The sequence below is a fragment of the Colossoma macropomum genome, unplaced genomic scaffold (genome assembly GCF_904425465.1).
Source record: "Colossoma macropomum unplaced genomic scaffold, Colossoma_macropomum, whole genome shotgun sequence".
Taxonomy (NCBI): domain Eukaryota; kingdom Metazoa; phylum Chordata; class Actinopteri; order Characiformes; family Serrasalmidae; genus Colossoma; species Colossoma macropomum.
The window spans coordinates 5,680,378-5,696,314 of record NW_023494799.1 but is presented as its reverse complement, the minus strand read 5'-3'; the positions used below and the strand labels follow the sequence as shown (position 1 = coordinate 5,696,314).

Genomic DNA, 15,937 nt, shown 5'->3' with positions numbered 1-15,937 from the left:
CCCAAACATGACATCCAGAGAACTGAAAGACAATCCACAGCGTGTAGGGAAGTCTACAAGGGAAAGACACTACAAGATGCAAACCGCTCATCAGCACCAAGAACAAAAGAGCCAGACTGGACTTCACAAAAAATTACAAAAATAAGCTGCAAGAGGTCCGGAGAGGTTTTATGGACAGATGAGGTGAAAATTCTTTTTTATCGAAATGGTGGGAAATGTGGAGAAAGAGAAGGGTCTGCAAATGATCCCAAGCACACCACTTCACCTGTGAAACATGGTGCTGGCAGTGTCATGACTTAGGCATGCAAGGCTGCTTCTAGAACTGGCTCAGTAGATAATTGATGAAGGCACTGGTGATGGTAGCAGAACAAGTGTATGTAAGCATCTTGTCTTCCCATGTCTAAGCAAATACCTTCAAGTCTTTTGGGTGGAAGTTCCTAATTCAACACAACAATGACCTGAAGCATTCTGCACACTTAACAAAGCAGTTTATCTGATAGAACAGGTGGAAAGGTACAGACTGGCCAAGTCATGAATTCCACCTGTTGAAGAGGAAAGTCTGAACACTCCCAAAACAAGTATTTGGGAAAACAGAGCATGCAGTTACGAAGAGTCTTGTGATGTCAGTGGGTCGCAGATTTGTCAGTTTCTGCATGTAAAAGAATTTGGGACCAAATACTAAATTCAATCAACTTTATTGATGTGGGGAGAACAGTGGAACTCACGTCCCTGATGACTTTGCTGATGACACTCAACTAAACCTTTCTGACACTCAGCTCTCCAGTCACATTTCAACATGTCTGGCTGACGTCTCTTCATGAATGGTATCCCACCACCTGAAGCTGAATCAAAACCGAGCTGCTATACACTCTCAGAAAAAAGGTACGAGACTGTCGCTGGGGCAGAACTCCTCTTGTCACTGGGGTGGGACCCTCAAGGGTACATCTCAGTGCCTTTAGTCAGGGAACATAACTGAACCATAATCCACTGAAATTATATGTTCTAAGCTGTACTGACTCCACACACCCCGTCTCGTCTCCAGGCTTTTATTTTACTGTTCTGTTTTAAAACATTCGGTTAGGAAAAGGTACAAATACGAACTTTTCACCTGGAAAAACTTATTTAAGGTTCACAGTCAGACCTTAAATCCACTGTTGTACCTTTGAGGGAACATTTACATTGTTTGTACCTTAATGAACGGAAAATGTACCTGCACAGAACCTTTATTCCTAACAGTGTACGTCTCTGGAACTACAGGTCCTCATGATCTTGCCAACTAATTTGAGAACTGCTTGGTCATCCATGATGACTCGGTGTGATTCTGGATGACCAGTTGTTGTTCTCTGCTTATATTGCAAACCTGACTCGGTCATGCAGATTTCTCCTCTACAGTATCTGAACGATTTGACTTTTCCTCTCTAGAAAGACCACCCAGGTGATTGTTTAGTCTCTTGTCATCGCAAGGCTTGACTTGCCTCCTGGTTGGTCTCCCGGAAAGTTTTGGAACGCCCCTGGCCCAGACCAGGTCAGCGACTTACGTCTATCTGAGGAGGACTTGGATGGATGGAGGGTGGAGAGAGATGGCAGTGTCGGATAAGACATGGCACGTTCTACGTCGCAAGACGCAGAAGACTGGCCTGATTGTGAGGGTCCCAGAGAGCGAGGGACGGAGGGAGGGAGGGGGTGACCGAGGGAGAGAGAGAGAACGAGAAAAAGTGGGGGATTACCTCACATCTCACATGTTGCACTGGATCATTCCCTCTATTGTAGCAGAAACAATGACGGCCGAGCGTAGAAGGCTTAAAACGGCGAGGACGAGACGGGCACACAGCAGAGGAAAGCGCCGCGAGAGACCGACACCAGCAGAGAGGTACATTACACTTCCATATAAACTACTTTAATACTTTAATCTTATTTTTATGTAGCATACAGAGGGAATACTGGCTTAATACTGTGGTAATAACCAATAATAACAGTGCTGTTGGCAGTTTTCCCTGTAATATTTGTCCTGGAACTGCTTTATATGGAGTTTTATGGGGTCACTTCTCTTGGTCTGTGACAAGCCAGTGGCGACTAACAATGCACTGCATAGAGACACTTAGCTGTAATGGCATGATTTGTCGGCAGCTGCCGCAACAGCAGCATTTCACTGTCTTGTAAGAGTGTGGTCAGTGGCAGACAAAGGCCTGGTTTGTTCCCTCTGCACTTGCGTCCACTTGCAATGCCTTTCTGTCCCCATGTCTTTTCTCTTAGCTTCTACATGAATAGTTCTCTTATTTTACAGATGAATGTTGAATTGTAATGTGCAGTGCAATGGGCCTGCCAAACACCACTATTTCTGGAATAGAGGGATGAGTATGTGTGTGTGTGTGTGTGTGTGAGAGAGAGAGAGAGAGAGAGATCAGTCAGTGAGTCCAGCATTTAGGCACATTAGAAAAATGTGCTGATCTGGACTGTGCTGCGTGGACAGTTCACATTCACTGGAACTTTAGCCATATAAAACAGATCAACCGCTGATTTGCCTGCGTTTGGAAGCTTCGGTTGACGTGGGTTAAATGCTGAGTGTTCAGGTCAGCTTCGGCCAAAATGGCTCAGTGCCTCACTTGGAAGGCTGGAGCGCTGGTCAGCTGAAGTGAACTGGGAGAGTTTGTACTGTGGCAACTGTTTGTTGATATTTACAGTACTGTGCAGAAGTGAGAGACCACTCTTCATTTAATTAACTTCTAGTCAAACGTCCAAAGTTAAGTACCAAGTTATATCAGGAAAGAAAGCAGAAATAATGTATAGCAGTAAATTACACAGAACCCTCAACATCTAAATATGACATTTTTCAGCATTTATTGTGTCCACTTTTCACCTTTATTACAGCTTCCATTCTTTTCAGGAGACTCACTTTCAGCTTTTGAAAAAAATCTGCAGACACGCCTCCAAAGTTCAGTCTTAGACGTTGGTTACATTTTCTGCTTCTCACCGTCCAAGTAATCCTAAACACAATGATGTTGAGGTCTGGAATCTGGAGTGGTCAGTCCATCATTCGCAGCTTCTGATAGTTTTGCAGCTTCTGATAGTTTTGACTCTTACGTGTTGTTGGGAGTCCTAAAAAATTACAATCTTTTAATAATTTATTTCTCGAGTTTTGTAAAATCCTGTTTTTTTCCACTTAGTAATTTGACGGTTCCCTTCTTTATGCACGTGGATTATCTTATCTATATTTCATAACTTACATTACTGTACAAACTGTACATTGGAATGGTGCAATACTGGTGTATATTAGAGTCTATTGGTGTGTGTGTGTGTGTGTGTGTGTGTATATATAAATATATATCGCTGCTGTTGGAAGAAAACTTTGTATCTCCATTTTTGTCGTTTTTCAGTTTTTGGTATAATTTGAAAATGCCTGTCGCTCTTTACCTTGTGTGTAAATTTCATGATGAACAGACCAAAAGAAACGGCCCAGATCGACTTGGAAAAAAGTCTGGTTCCATTGACCTACATTAAAACTAAAGTATGTTTTTTCCTTCTCCTGTAAAGTTAGCACTTTGGAGATACAAGGTTTTATATATATATATATATATATATATATATATATATATACACACACACACATACATTTTTTAAGTACTGCAAGGGAGCTATGCACTTAAGATTTTCACTTACTTCCTGTGTTAATGTGATGTGAGAATAAGTGTGATTTGATTTGATTTGATCTTTTCAGAAACTTCTCCTGAAAATGAGTAACTTGTACTTAATGGCTGTTTTGACTCAAAAAATAAGTGAAGGGTGGTCTCTGACTTCTGTGCAGTACTGTATTAACTCCTTCAACCACGTTTTCTATACAGTTATTCATCTGAGTTTGAAGGGTTAAAACACTACAGGATCACAGTAAGAACTGCAAATACATCAAGCTTTTCTGAAGTTAAACTACTTGCATTGCTTTGTGGAGATGCTGGGAGAGGTTGGCTTCTGTTGTTCTAAGACCGGCATTGTTCTGAGAAGGGTTTACTTTTTCAGTATCTTACCCCGGATGTTCATGAAGCCCGAGTTCATTAAGTGGGCGTGGCCTACAGTGTTTTATGATGCTAATATTTTATAACTTTGACCCACATTTGGCTTAAAGAACACTGGTCAGCGATTCTCAGGACAGTCAAAATCAAAAACTTTTTTTGGGTAAGGCAAAAATTACACTCTTAAAGATGGTTCTTTTAGGGTTCTTTAGTCAGCACAATGGTTCTATATAGAACCATGAACACTCAAAGAACGCTTTGCATGATTAACGGTGAAATGGTTCTTCAGATTGATGGAGGTTGATGGTTCTCCAATTGCAACAAGCTTGACATTGTAACAATAGCAGAACCCTTTTTGGTTGCTATATAAAACCGTTTTGAAAGGTTCTATATAGAGCCTTCTATAGTACATTCTCCTTCAATCTGGAGAACCCTTTCGGCATGCAAAGAACCCTTTAATCATGAAAAGGGTTTTTTGAGTGTTCGTGGTTCTATATAGAATCATTTTCTTTAGTAAAGAACCCTTGAAGAACCATCTTTTTTATATAATTGCAGTGGAGAAGTTCTTGTGAATGTTAGTCTTCTGATAAAGACTTTCCAGTGATTTTTTTTGAGGAAAGACTCAAAGAAACCGTGCAAATTTGACTTGTCAGTGTTGGCTTTGTGTTCGATGACAGGAACCAAAAACAGCCTTTATCATATTTAACTGAATGGATTTGACTTCTTTTTAACAAAGACACTCTTTGTTAAAGGTTCACTTTTGTTAAAGGACACTCTTTTTTTCAAGGTTCAAGGTGGCAGCTTTAGGGTTCACACTGCAGTGGACATTATGTAATAAATGATAGTGACGCTTTACTGAAGGCCACTCATAAGGGAACATGACATCTACGTAAGCCTTTTATTACAACTATCATAAATCACATTCACATTATAAACGTAATAAAGGCTTATTCCAACAAGCATCAGGGCTGCTTTCCTCAATTTTCGTGTCATTTCTCCCCAGAAAGTGTTAAAACTGGCAGCTGATGCATTCAAAGCCATTATAGATGCCTATAGAGGTGTATGCCAGTTGTTGTGAAGTTTTTATGTAGGTGTCATGTAGCCTTATGAATATGACTTACAATAAAGTGTGACCTTAAGCATTTTCAAATTAGATAGCAACAACCTGGGATGCACCGATATGGAAAAGTTGGACCAACACAGATATCTGACATTTTTTGTACATAGAGGTGTGTGCAAAAGTTAAGGCGCCCATGCTCAAAGAACAAGTTCTGCTGATTGTGTAAATAAGTGAACACATCTGCACATTTTAATACACAATTACTGTTTATTTGCTGAATTTATTTATTTATTTACAGTGGTGGGAATAAATAAAACATAAAATGTGGCCTGTGCAGAGGTTATGGCACATTTTGTATTGCATGTTTTTTTTTTTTGTTGTTTTTTTTTGAAAATAAATAGAATTTGTGCATCAAAATTGGCAGAAATTTGCCATATATAAGTGTGTTCTCTGTAGAGGAGGTGTAACTTATTTTCACTTAAATAAACAAAACATGGAATTTGACTGGGGGGTGTTCAAACTTTAGTACACAACTGTATCTGTCTGTGCTGATACTGATGCTGACGTAAACATAACATAGTTGGGACTAATTCTACCTGGATTAGTATTACAGAGAAATATAACATTCATTTCTGCAGGGATAAAAATGCACAGTAACCCAACTAAATGTTCTCCTCTTCTGGAATGTAATAAGTACGTCATCAAATATCAGTTTGAAATATTGGCCAATTTTAAACATCTGTAATTTTTAAGCAATAATTCGACAATACCAGTATGATTCTGATATTATCGTGCATCTCTACCTGTCATTTACTGCTCAGCTCCTGTTTCTATGCTTAGATCAAACGTCTGTGTTTCTAAATCTCTGACTTTTAACTGATAATACTTTCTCTTATACTCAGTTACTTACTCAAACAAGTATATTTGTGAGGAAGGTGATCTCTAATCTGCTCAGTTCCACTATAGCCATTCTGAGTTACCTGTTCTGTATTAGAACACGAAGATCCCAAAAAGAGAAGAACAGAGTCTTAAAAAAGGTTCTCATGCTGATAGATTCTGGACATGCTAACAAGTTCCACTGCAGTTCTCTAAGGAACTCAGTACTGTGGGAGTTTATGGACTTGATACTTTATATTCTGACCCAAGGCTACTTTTGCTTCTACTAGAGTCATTATTTCATTGAAGTGAATGTGTTTAGGCTGCCCACCTCTGCAGGTCTCTGTAACTGCTGTGTATTTTCTGGCCTGTAGGAGGATCCTGTGCGTTTTTTCGGCCTGTAGGTGGACTCAGTCCCAGGCCTGTCCTTGATGCTGTACACTCTGGCCGGCGGGGGCACACTGTGTGGTGTGGCCGCCCTGGTGCTCCTCATCGTCTCCACGGCAACCGACTTTTGGATGCAGTATCGGTACTCTGGGAACTCAGCCAATCAGGGCCTCTGGAGGTTTTGCATCAATCGCAAGTGCCATGCCCACACGCTGACTGTGGGTGAGTGCTCAGTGCAGCTCAAAATGAATTGAATGAATCGAACGTCTGATTAATGATTCATTGATTCAGGTCAACTTGATTATTATCTCCTCCGTAGACCGAACTTTCTGGGGAATTCCATCAAATTTTAAAATACAATCTGCATGAATTAGCAGCAGGGATGTAAAAAATCATTCAGAGTGGTTTGATTTAAATGGTTCATTGTAGAGAAACTTGCCGACTCTGCACTCTGAACAACAGAACTGCTCACAGTGGAGGTGATAGGAACCAGACGTCTGATGTTCCCCTTTAAGCTTTTTAGAGATCTGAGTTTAAGAACTTTTTTTAGTGTTCATTTCAAGATGTTGTGTTCTTTAAGTCTCCCTTAGAAAGCTTTCGTAAATCCACCCCAGGACTAAACGTCCAGTGTTAGTATCATCTAGTAGCCGTGCTGAGTGAGATGAGCTCAGTGATGTTTGTTTGTTGTCCTCCGCAGCCTTTTGGGACGCGACGCGGGCCTTCATGCTGCTGTCTGTGCTGAGCTGCTTTGCTGGAGTGGTGCTGGGCCTCAGTGCCTTCGCCAACGGAACCAAGAACAGGAGGGTCAGAACCGGGGGCATCGCCCTGCTGCTGTCCGGTGGGCATCATTCACTCACTCACACATTCACTCACTGACTCACTCACTCATTTACTCACTGACTCACTCACTCATTCACTCACTCACTCACTGACTTACTCATTTACTCACTGACTCACTCACTCCTTTACTCACTGACTCACTCCCTCACTGACTCACTCACTCATTCACTCACTGACTCTCACTCACTGACTCTCACTCACTGACTCTCACTCACTGACTCACTCATTCACTCATTCACTCACTCACTGACTCATTCACTCACTCATTCACTCACTCACACATTCACTCACTGACTCACTCACTCATTCACTCACTGACTCAGACTCATTCACTGACTGACTCACTCACTCACTCATTCACTCACTGACTCACTCACTGACTCACTCACTGACTCACTCACTGACTCATTCACTCACTCATTCACTCACTCACACATTGACTCACTCACTCACTCATTCACTCACTGACTCACTCACTGACTCATTCACTCACTCACACATTCACTCACTGACTCACTCACTCATTCACTCACTGACCCACTCACTCATTCACTCACTGACTCACTGACTCATTCACTCACTCATTCACTGACTCACACATTCACTCACTGACTCACTCACTCACTCATTTACTCACTGACTCACTCACTCATTCACTCAGTCACTCACTCATTTACTCACTCATTCACTCACTCACTCACTGACTCATTCACTCATTCACTCACTCATTCACTCACTGACTCACTCACTCACTCATTCACTCACTGACTCACTCATTCATTTACTCACTGATTCACTTACTCACTCACTCACTGACTCACTCACTCATTCACTTACTGACTCTCACTGACTCACTCACTCATTCACTCACTCACTCACTGACTCACTCATTTACTCACTGACTCACTGACTCACTCACTCATTCACTCACTGACTCACTTACTCACTCACTCTCATTCACTCACTGACTCACTCATTCACTCACTGACTCACTCATTCACTCACTGACTCACTCATTCACTCAGAAACTCACTGACTCATTCACTCACTCATTCACTCACTCACTCATTCACTCACTCACTCATTCACTCACTGACTCTCACTGACTCACTCACTCATTCACTCACTCACTGACTCACTCACTCGAGTTTGTTTATTTATAAACAACATTACTGATAACATTGCTAAAGCTAATTTACAGTACATTAAATAAATACACACACACAAACACACAGACACACATACACACACACACACAAACACACAGACACACATACACACACACACACACAAACACACAAACACACACACACACACAAACACACAAACACACACAAACACACACACACACACAAACACACACACACACACAAACACACACAAACACACAAACACACACACACACAAACACACACACACACATACACACACACAAACACACAAAAACACACACACCCACAAACACACAAACACACACACACACACAAACACACACACACACACAAACACACACACACACACACACAAACACACAAAGACACACACACACAAACACACAAACACACACACACACACACAAAGACACACACACACATAAACACACAAACACACACACACACACACACACAATCACATTATCTAAGCCGCTGATCCTCCTGGGTCGCAGGGGCTGCTGGAGCCCAACCCAGCGCTCATTGGGCGGAAGGCAGGAAACACCATGGACAGGTTCAACAAATACAACCTAAGTTTAAAACATGCATGTTCATTTACGAGCATCTGATCACTTTTATCTGAACATGCGGATATAATTTTATACAGTTACGTGTAAATTAAACTCCCAATATTCACAGATTTGTTTTTAAGCTGGTCACTCACTCTGATCCGGCTCATCGGTCAATCATTAAACTGTTCTGACCGCATGAATCAGGTGCTTTAGCTCAGGGAAAGTCCAGAATTAGCTTTGGTAAACAGTCCTGCAGAACATCAGAGTCATTCACTCCATTCAGGTCTATAAACCCCTCAAATAAACTCGTCAAATAAAATGAAAAATAAACAAATGTGACATTTTCCTCTCAAGTCATGTGACGATGACTAACTTAGTACTGTTTATGCTTTATTTCCAGTTTGAAATCCTAATGTTTTTTCCGGGGGTGTCCTCTCATGAGACCCATCAGTTTATGAAGAAAGAAAAATTAAGATTAGTCATTTGTTTATCCGTTTACTCACCCTTAGAAGACAGTCAGTCAGTCTTCCTTAAAGGAGACCAATTCGTAAAAAGTTCTGTGTAATTCAGTGGTTGAGATGTAAACAAAGTCATTCAGAGTAGTTTGATGTGAAATAGTTCATTATAGTGACCCTGATGTCTTTACAGTGGTGGTGATAGGAACCAGGGGTCACAACATCTACACCTCAAACATAGCCATTTTATTTACTATCCAAAACCAGCAGTGAACTTTCACGAGTCTTCTGAGTTTTATATGTAATGCTGGTGATGGTAAAATAGGGGGAAATCTTTGGGAACTATTTTGCCTCGCAACACCCTGCATGTGCGTTACATACCAATACATTTTAGGTCAAAACCTTCTCAGACAGCGAATTCATAACCATTTCATGTAGTAACTTTCTGTGAAGGAGCTTTTAGAGGTGGATGTCTGGTTCCTATCAGCACCACTGTGAACAGTTGGTTTACATCTTACAACTATTTAATCATTCAGAAATGTGGAAGAAATTGAGGAATTCCAGTTTAAGATGCTTATTCTGAGAATAAATCCTAGATTCAGTGCAGTTTCATAGCTTCAATATCAGTTATTGATTATACCGTCTATATATATAAATGACGTTGTTTGTTGTTTAGGATTTCTTGCGCTGTTAGCTTTGGCAATCTACACTGGAGTGACTGTTAACTTCTTTGGAAAGCGCTACATCGACTGGAGGTTCTCATGGTCCTACATCCTGGGCTGGATAGGCATCATTTTGGCTCTAGCAGCTGGTAAACCTCTCTCTCTCTCTCTATCTCTCTCTCTCTATCTCTCTTTCTTCTAAACCCTGAGTCTTATTTATAAAATAAAACTACAAAAAATGTTTTATATCTATCTATCTGTCTGTCTGTCTGTCCATTTATCTATCTATACATATACACATGTATATTATATATAACAATTGATGGAGAATGTGCTATAGATGGTTCTATCTAGCACGTCAAAAGGTTCTTCTATTGTTACAATGTCAAGCTTGTAACAATAGAAGATCTTTTTGGGTACTATAAAGAACCATTTTTAAAAAGGTTCTATATAGAACCATCTATAGCACTTTGTTGCACATTTTCCATAAATCTGAAGAACCGTTTCATGGTGCAAAGAACCCTTTAATCATGCAAATGGTTCTTTCAGTGTTCATGGTTCTATATAGAACCATTTTCTTTACTAAAAGTTTGAACACCCCTGGTCAAGTTTTTTGTTGATCAAAAATAGCACATCTTCTACAAACATAAATACATAAATATGGCATTTTCACTCTAACCTTGGTGTACAGCTTCTGTTTTTTTACATATTGAAAAAGAAACATTAAAATATGAAATGTGCTGTAATTTTTCCACAGACCTTTAAAATGAACACAAATATAACAATAATCAATGTAGCCTATGGAATTTAGCTTGACTGTATAATCAAGCTATGGCAGAAAGATAAAGCATTTTATATCAAAAGCACAATTTGAAAGAGCTGTGTATTGAAATATATACGGTCTACGTTATCAACAGTGCTGTCTTAAGGTTTAAATGGAAAATTGAAGCTAATAACACAGAGCTCACAAACCGCCTGTAGACCAGTCAAAATCAGCCGCATACTGTTGACATCACATCCACGACTAACTGGCAGTTTGGCACACAGTGTTCAGTGTTTGAGCCTCCAAGCTAGAAAAAGTAGATATTATGATCATGGCCAAAAAAAAACAGGCCTGGACTGCAATGTAAATGGCAGTCATGTTACTGTTACTCTTAGTGTCAAAACAGATGCCATAATGTTTGATGTCTGTCATGCATCATGACAGTTACCACTAATGGTAACATGACAATGTTACATTATGGAATAAAATCTGTCATAACAGCTCAGAACAGCATATGACATCTGCCGTGATGTGTTTATGGCATGGTTATGTCGATGTTTTGCAGCAGAATTCAAATGATTGTTGTCAAAACAATAATTAAAAACAATAATTGTGTGTGTGTGTGTGTGTGTGTGTGTGTGTGTGTGTGTTTGTGTGTGTATATAGCACATATCTATATCTATAGCACATTCATGTACATTTTCCAGAAATCTGTACCCTTTCATGATGCAAACAACTCTTTAATCATGCAAAGGGTTATTTCAGTGTTCATGGAACCATTTTCTTTACTAAAGAACCCTTTAAGAACCACCTTTTTTAAGAGTGTATGTAATATATATTATATAATTATACTTATATAATTGTTCTTAATTCTATACATTGTAGTCACAACAATAATTAAAATGATCTTTGGTTATATATCTATAAATTGCAATAAAATGTAGCTATTTAAAAAAAAAGGCCCACTAGGGGGGGCTGTGGCCCACAGATTGAAGACCACTGTTCTAGATAGTTTCTGTCTATATAAAATAGCATGTAGGCCTACGTCAAGCAGAGCACGATCAGTCTTTGAGATTTTTTTGTACACATGTATTAAGAGTGCACTTAATATTCTCTCCACTGCTTTTCTCCAGGTGTTTTGCAGCTGTGTGCCTTTCAGAAGGACGCTGCTGAGCCTGCGCCTCCAAACGCTTCAGACAGTTAAATCTCTCCTGAGCGACACATGAAGTTTCAGCAATACTAGCCCAGACTCCTGGACCGTACCTCTGGCTATGAAAGTGATCAGCTGCTGCAAAATGACTTCAAAATCTGGAAAATTCTTTAGAGTATTTGTATTCTGGAAAAAGCGACGCTGCATCTGGATTGAATAAAGTATTTTTTGGACTATTTTGATTTGTACTGAGCTGCTCTGAGTTAATACAAAGCTATATCACTCATGCTGTGGGTGTTTTTTTGTGTTTATGGGCAGCTTTGGTGGCACTTTCGGGCCCTCAGCACGGATAAACAATTTTCCACATATCCCAGACGGTGTCGATGACCCGAGACACGTTTGGTGTCCAAATTTTTCCTCTTTAGTTTAGCACTGGAGCTGCAATTCTGATGTTGTTAACAAACACTAGGAGTTAAGAGTCACCCAAACCTTTTTTTTGTAAATAAATCACCAAAACATCTCTCAGCCTCTTCAAACCACAGCGAGGTCTTCATTAAGGCTGAGTGGATCTGTAGGAAACTGAACTATAAAATGAACGAAGCTGAACTCGGGCAGCCATTTAAGACAACGAGTGTGAAACTCAACTGAAACCAGTCAAAGCTGGTTCTGATATTTAGATTAGTCGCTTTTGGCCATCTAAAAACTAGATATGCATTTCCTGAAGGAGATACAGTGTTTACAAGGTGAAAGAAAGAAAGAAAAAGAAAGATAAAAAGAAGGGAGAAAGAAAGAAAGAAAGAAAGAAAGAAAGAAAAAGATAAAAAAAGAAAGAAAAAAGAAACTAAGAAAGAAAAAATCAGGAAAGATATAAAGGAGGAAAAAAGGAGAAAGAAAAAGAAACGAAAAATAAAAAAGAAAAAGAAACAAGAAAAATGAAAAAGAAACAAGAAAGAAATAGAAAAGAGGAAAAAGGAAGAAAGGAAAGAAAAATTAAGGAAAGATAAAAGGAAAGAGAAAGAAAATAAGAAAAAAAACAAGACAGAAAAGATCAAAAGAAAGAAAAAGAGGAGAAAGAAAGAAAGGAGGAAACAGTGGAGAAAGAAAAAAAAGGGGAGAAAGAAAGAAAGGAGGAAAGAAACAGAAAGAAAGAAAGAAAGAAAGGAGGACACAGTGGAGAGAGAAAGAAAGAAAAAGTGGAGAAAAAGAAAGAGAGGAAAGATAAAAAGAAGGAAAAAGGGGGAGAGATATATAATAAGTTTTTTTTAGTTCACAGTGAGTCTTATTGTGTCCTAAACCACCTTAATGCAGGTGCTGAGAGACGTTTTGGGGATGTATTCACAGAAAACATTTGGGTGACTATTAAGATATACTGTTTGTTAGCAATGTTAGCCTCATCGCTCCAGCACTAAACTAAAGAAGAAAAATTTGGATGCGTCCCAGCTGATCTAGTACATCTGGACTATGTGAAAAATCACAGAACCACTCCTTATAGCATTTGTCAAGGAGGCCAGCAGATGGCGCTGATTCACTCCGACTGTATGTACTCTTTCTGATTTGCACCCAACAGTAAATGAATTTCAGGCGCTTTAAGGTAAAATCGTAAGTGGACGCTGCGCTGAAAATGACTTTTACTGCATTACTGTTTTTTCTTCATTTAAAAAGCTTCAGTGTTCATAACACAAACTCTCTGGCTGCACTGACTTGTCCGAGCAGAGCCCCCACCTCTATTTTCTTCCCTCCACAGTTACTAAATACTAATTAAAGGATCCCTCATATGCAGTTCCTTCAGGAAACATTCAACAACAGTGAACATGATCTACTTGCTGTTCCTCCTGAGTAGCAGGCCGGATACAGAACAGTCGCGCGCTCTAGAAGCTCAGAGAGGAATAAGTGGGTTTACTGTTCTGGTCCTAATGAGACAGAGCAGATAAGAATAGTCAAATTGGCCCCACGTCACATTAAGTGAGATCTGAAGCTACACGATACTGGAACAAACCCCTGTGAAACTCAACTGAAACCAGTCAAAGCTGGTTCTGATCTATAAATTATGGATACCTTTCAGCCAGGAGTGTTCAAGATACCAGACGACAAAAACTAGATTTACATTTCCTGAAGGAAATACAGAGCTTACAAGGGGAAAGAAAGAAGGAAAGAAAGAAAGAAAAATAAACAAGAGAGAAAGAACAAGAAAGATAAAGATAAAAAGAAAAAAAGATAAATAGAAGAAAAAGTGAGAAAGAAAGAAAGAAAAAGAAAGAAAGAAAGAAAGAAAGAAAAAGAAAGAAAGAAAGAAAGAAAGAAAGAAAGAAAGAATGAAAGAAAGAATAAGAAAAGAAAAATAAAAAGAGAAAAAGTTAATTACTGGTTTTTTTTCTCCTTTTAAAAATCTTCAGCATTCATGACACAAAATCTCTGTCTGCACTGACTGGATGGAAGGGAGGAAAGAAGGAAATGAATGAAGAAAGAATGAAAGAAAGAAAAAAGACATTAGAAAGAAAGAATGAAAGAAAGAAAAAAGACATTAGAAAGAAAGAAAGAAAGAAAGAAAGATAGAAAGAAAAAGAAAGAAAAAACAAAAATTAAGAGAAAAAGAAACAAGAAAGAAACAAAGAAAGAAAAAGAAAAAAATAAAGAGAAAAAGAAACAAGAACGAAAGGAAGAAATGAAAAATAAAAAGAAAGAAAAAGAAGAAAGAAAGAAAGAAAAGAAAGGAGATTAAGATGAGTTTATAAAGCCATAAAAGGCTGTAAAGGAGAGCAGAGCACAGTAGAAGCGTTTAAACTTCAAACTTCAAGCTCAGCCAATCAGCTTCAAGCACATCATCATCTGTGGCAGCTGGAATTCAGACTGTGAGGAAATTATTTTAGTCTAAAATATTTAAACAGTATAAAAGTTATCAAAATGAAAACTAGACCTCTCTGAAAACATCTCACTGAGATTATCTACGAAATGGGGTTGAAGTGCCGGTTAAGCGGTTCGAGCTGTGTTGTGTGTTAAGAGAACAAGAAAATAAAAATAATAAAGGCACAGTGATGCAGTGCAGGCCCTGTAATATGAACTGATCAGCTGATCTGTAACAGTTTCACATTAAAAACCGTGGTCAGGCTCAAGTGTTCCAGCCAACATACTGAAGAATGAGTGAAACTTCTGCACAGGGAGCTTTGGGTTTGACCTCCAGGTGGCGCACTGAGTGTATTTACTGTCCTCACTGATAAATGATAGAGTGAAAGCAAACACTCAACGCCTGCTTAACTAACAAATCATATTTACTCTTTAACTGTGTGTCACTGATGAAATCACACAAAAGACACTGTACATACTTTTCCCCATCATTTGATTTATTCATAGTCAAAGCCAGTCTCACAGAGACCACTTTGAATTACACAGAATACAATAAATAGAGCAAAGGGGACTCTTTGAAGACAAAAATCAATACAAAATATTATTTACAACACTTTGAATAGTGCAAAATAAGAGAAATGATACACTCGGTTTGGATTCTTGCATTGTGGTTACTTAAAGTTAACTATGACTACGAAGGTGCTCCGGTACTGAAGTCCGATGTTCTTTCGATACTGTCGATGTGCAATAGTACTTCACTATAGTCCAACAGAGAAGCCTGGCGGAGCACCTTCGCTTAAAAAAAAACAAATTCCATCATTTTTGCATCAGGAAATCTGGCCTGAAGACTGTGAAACAGTTCAGCGGGATAATCAACACGCACCCGCTTCATTGGGAACATATACATATTCGTCCAGGTGGTACACAGGCATGGTAGTTATTAATAAACTCATCTGGAGTTAAAAAATGTTGTCAAGTCAACGCACTCGAAGACCCCAAATGTTGAAATAGAAAAGGAGCAGCAGAAGAGCCGAGAGCAGAAGCTCCGAAAGCATCTCGGGGAGTTGGGAGTCCAGCCCAAGGACTCTGTAGCAGGCCTGCTCGAGCGGGGAACCGAACCCCAGTCTGCTGAATGGAAGGCAGTGGTATAAGGATCTGCACCACTGATGAGGGTCG

The 15,937-nt window shown here is 39.3% G+C and overlaps 1 protein-coding gene across 1 annotated transcript; it reads left to right on the top strand.

Annotated features, from left to right (window-relative positions):
• The first annotated feature begins 1,595 nt into the window (after positions 1–1,595).
• On the top strand, positions 1,596–12,206 carry lim2.2 (lens intrinsic membrane protein 2.2). Its single transcript, XM_036586705.1, has 5 exons — positions 1,596–1,870; positions 6,315–6,549; positions 7,025–7,165; positions 10,022–10,156; positions 11,904–12,206. Exons 2-5 carry the CDS (start codon positions 6,372–6,374, stop codon positions 11,972–11,974), a joined length of 525 nt encoding a protein of 174 aa, XP_036442598.1. The 5' UTR covers positions 1,596–1,870; positions 6,315–6,371; the 3' UTR covers positions 11,975–12,206.
• Positions 12,207–15,937: the final 3,731 nt, after the last annotated feature.

Coding starts and splice junctions, on each gene's coding strand:
- lim2.2 (XM_036586705.1), top strand. CDS start 6,372: ATGCTGTACACTCTGGCCGGCGGGGGCACACTGTGTGGTGTGGCCGCC. Junction 6,550..7,024: donor TGCCCACACGCTGACTGTGG/GTGAGTGCTCAG, acceptor TGTCCTCCGCAG/CCTTTTGGGACGCGACGCGG. Junction 10,157..11,903: donor CATTTTGGCTCTAGCAGCTG/GTAAACCTCTCT, acceptor GCTTTTCTCCAG/GTGTTTTGCAGCTGTGTGCC.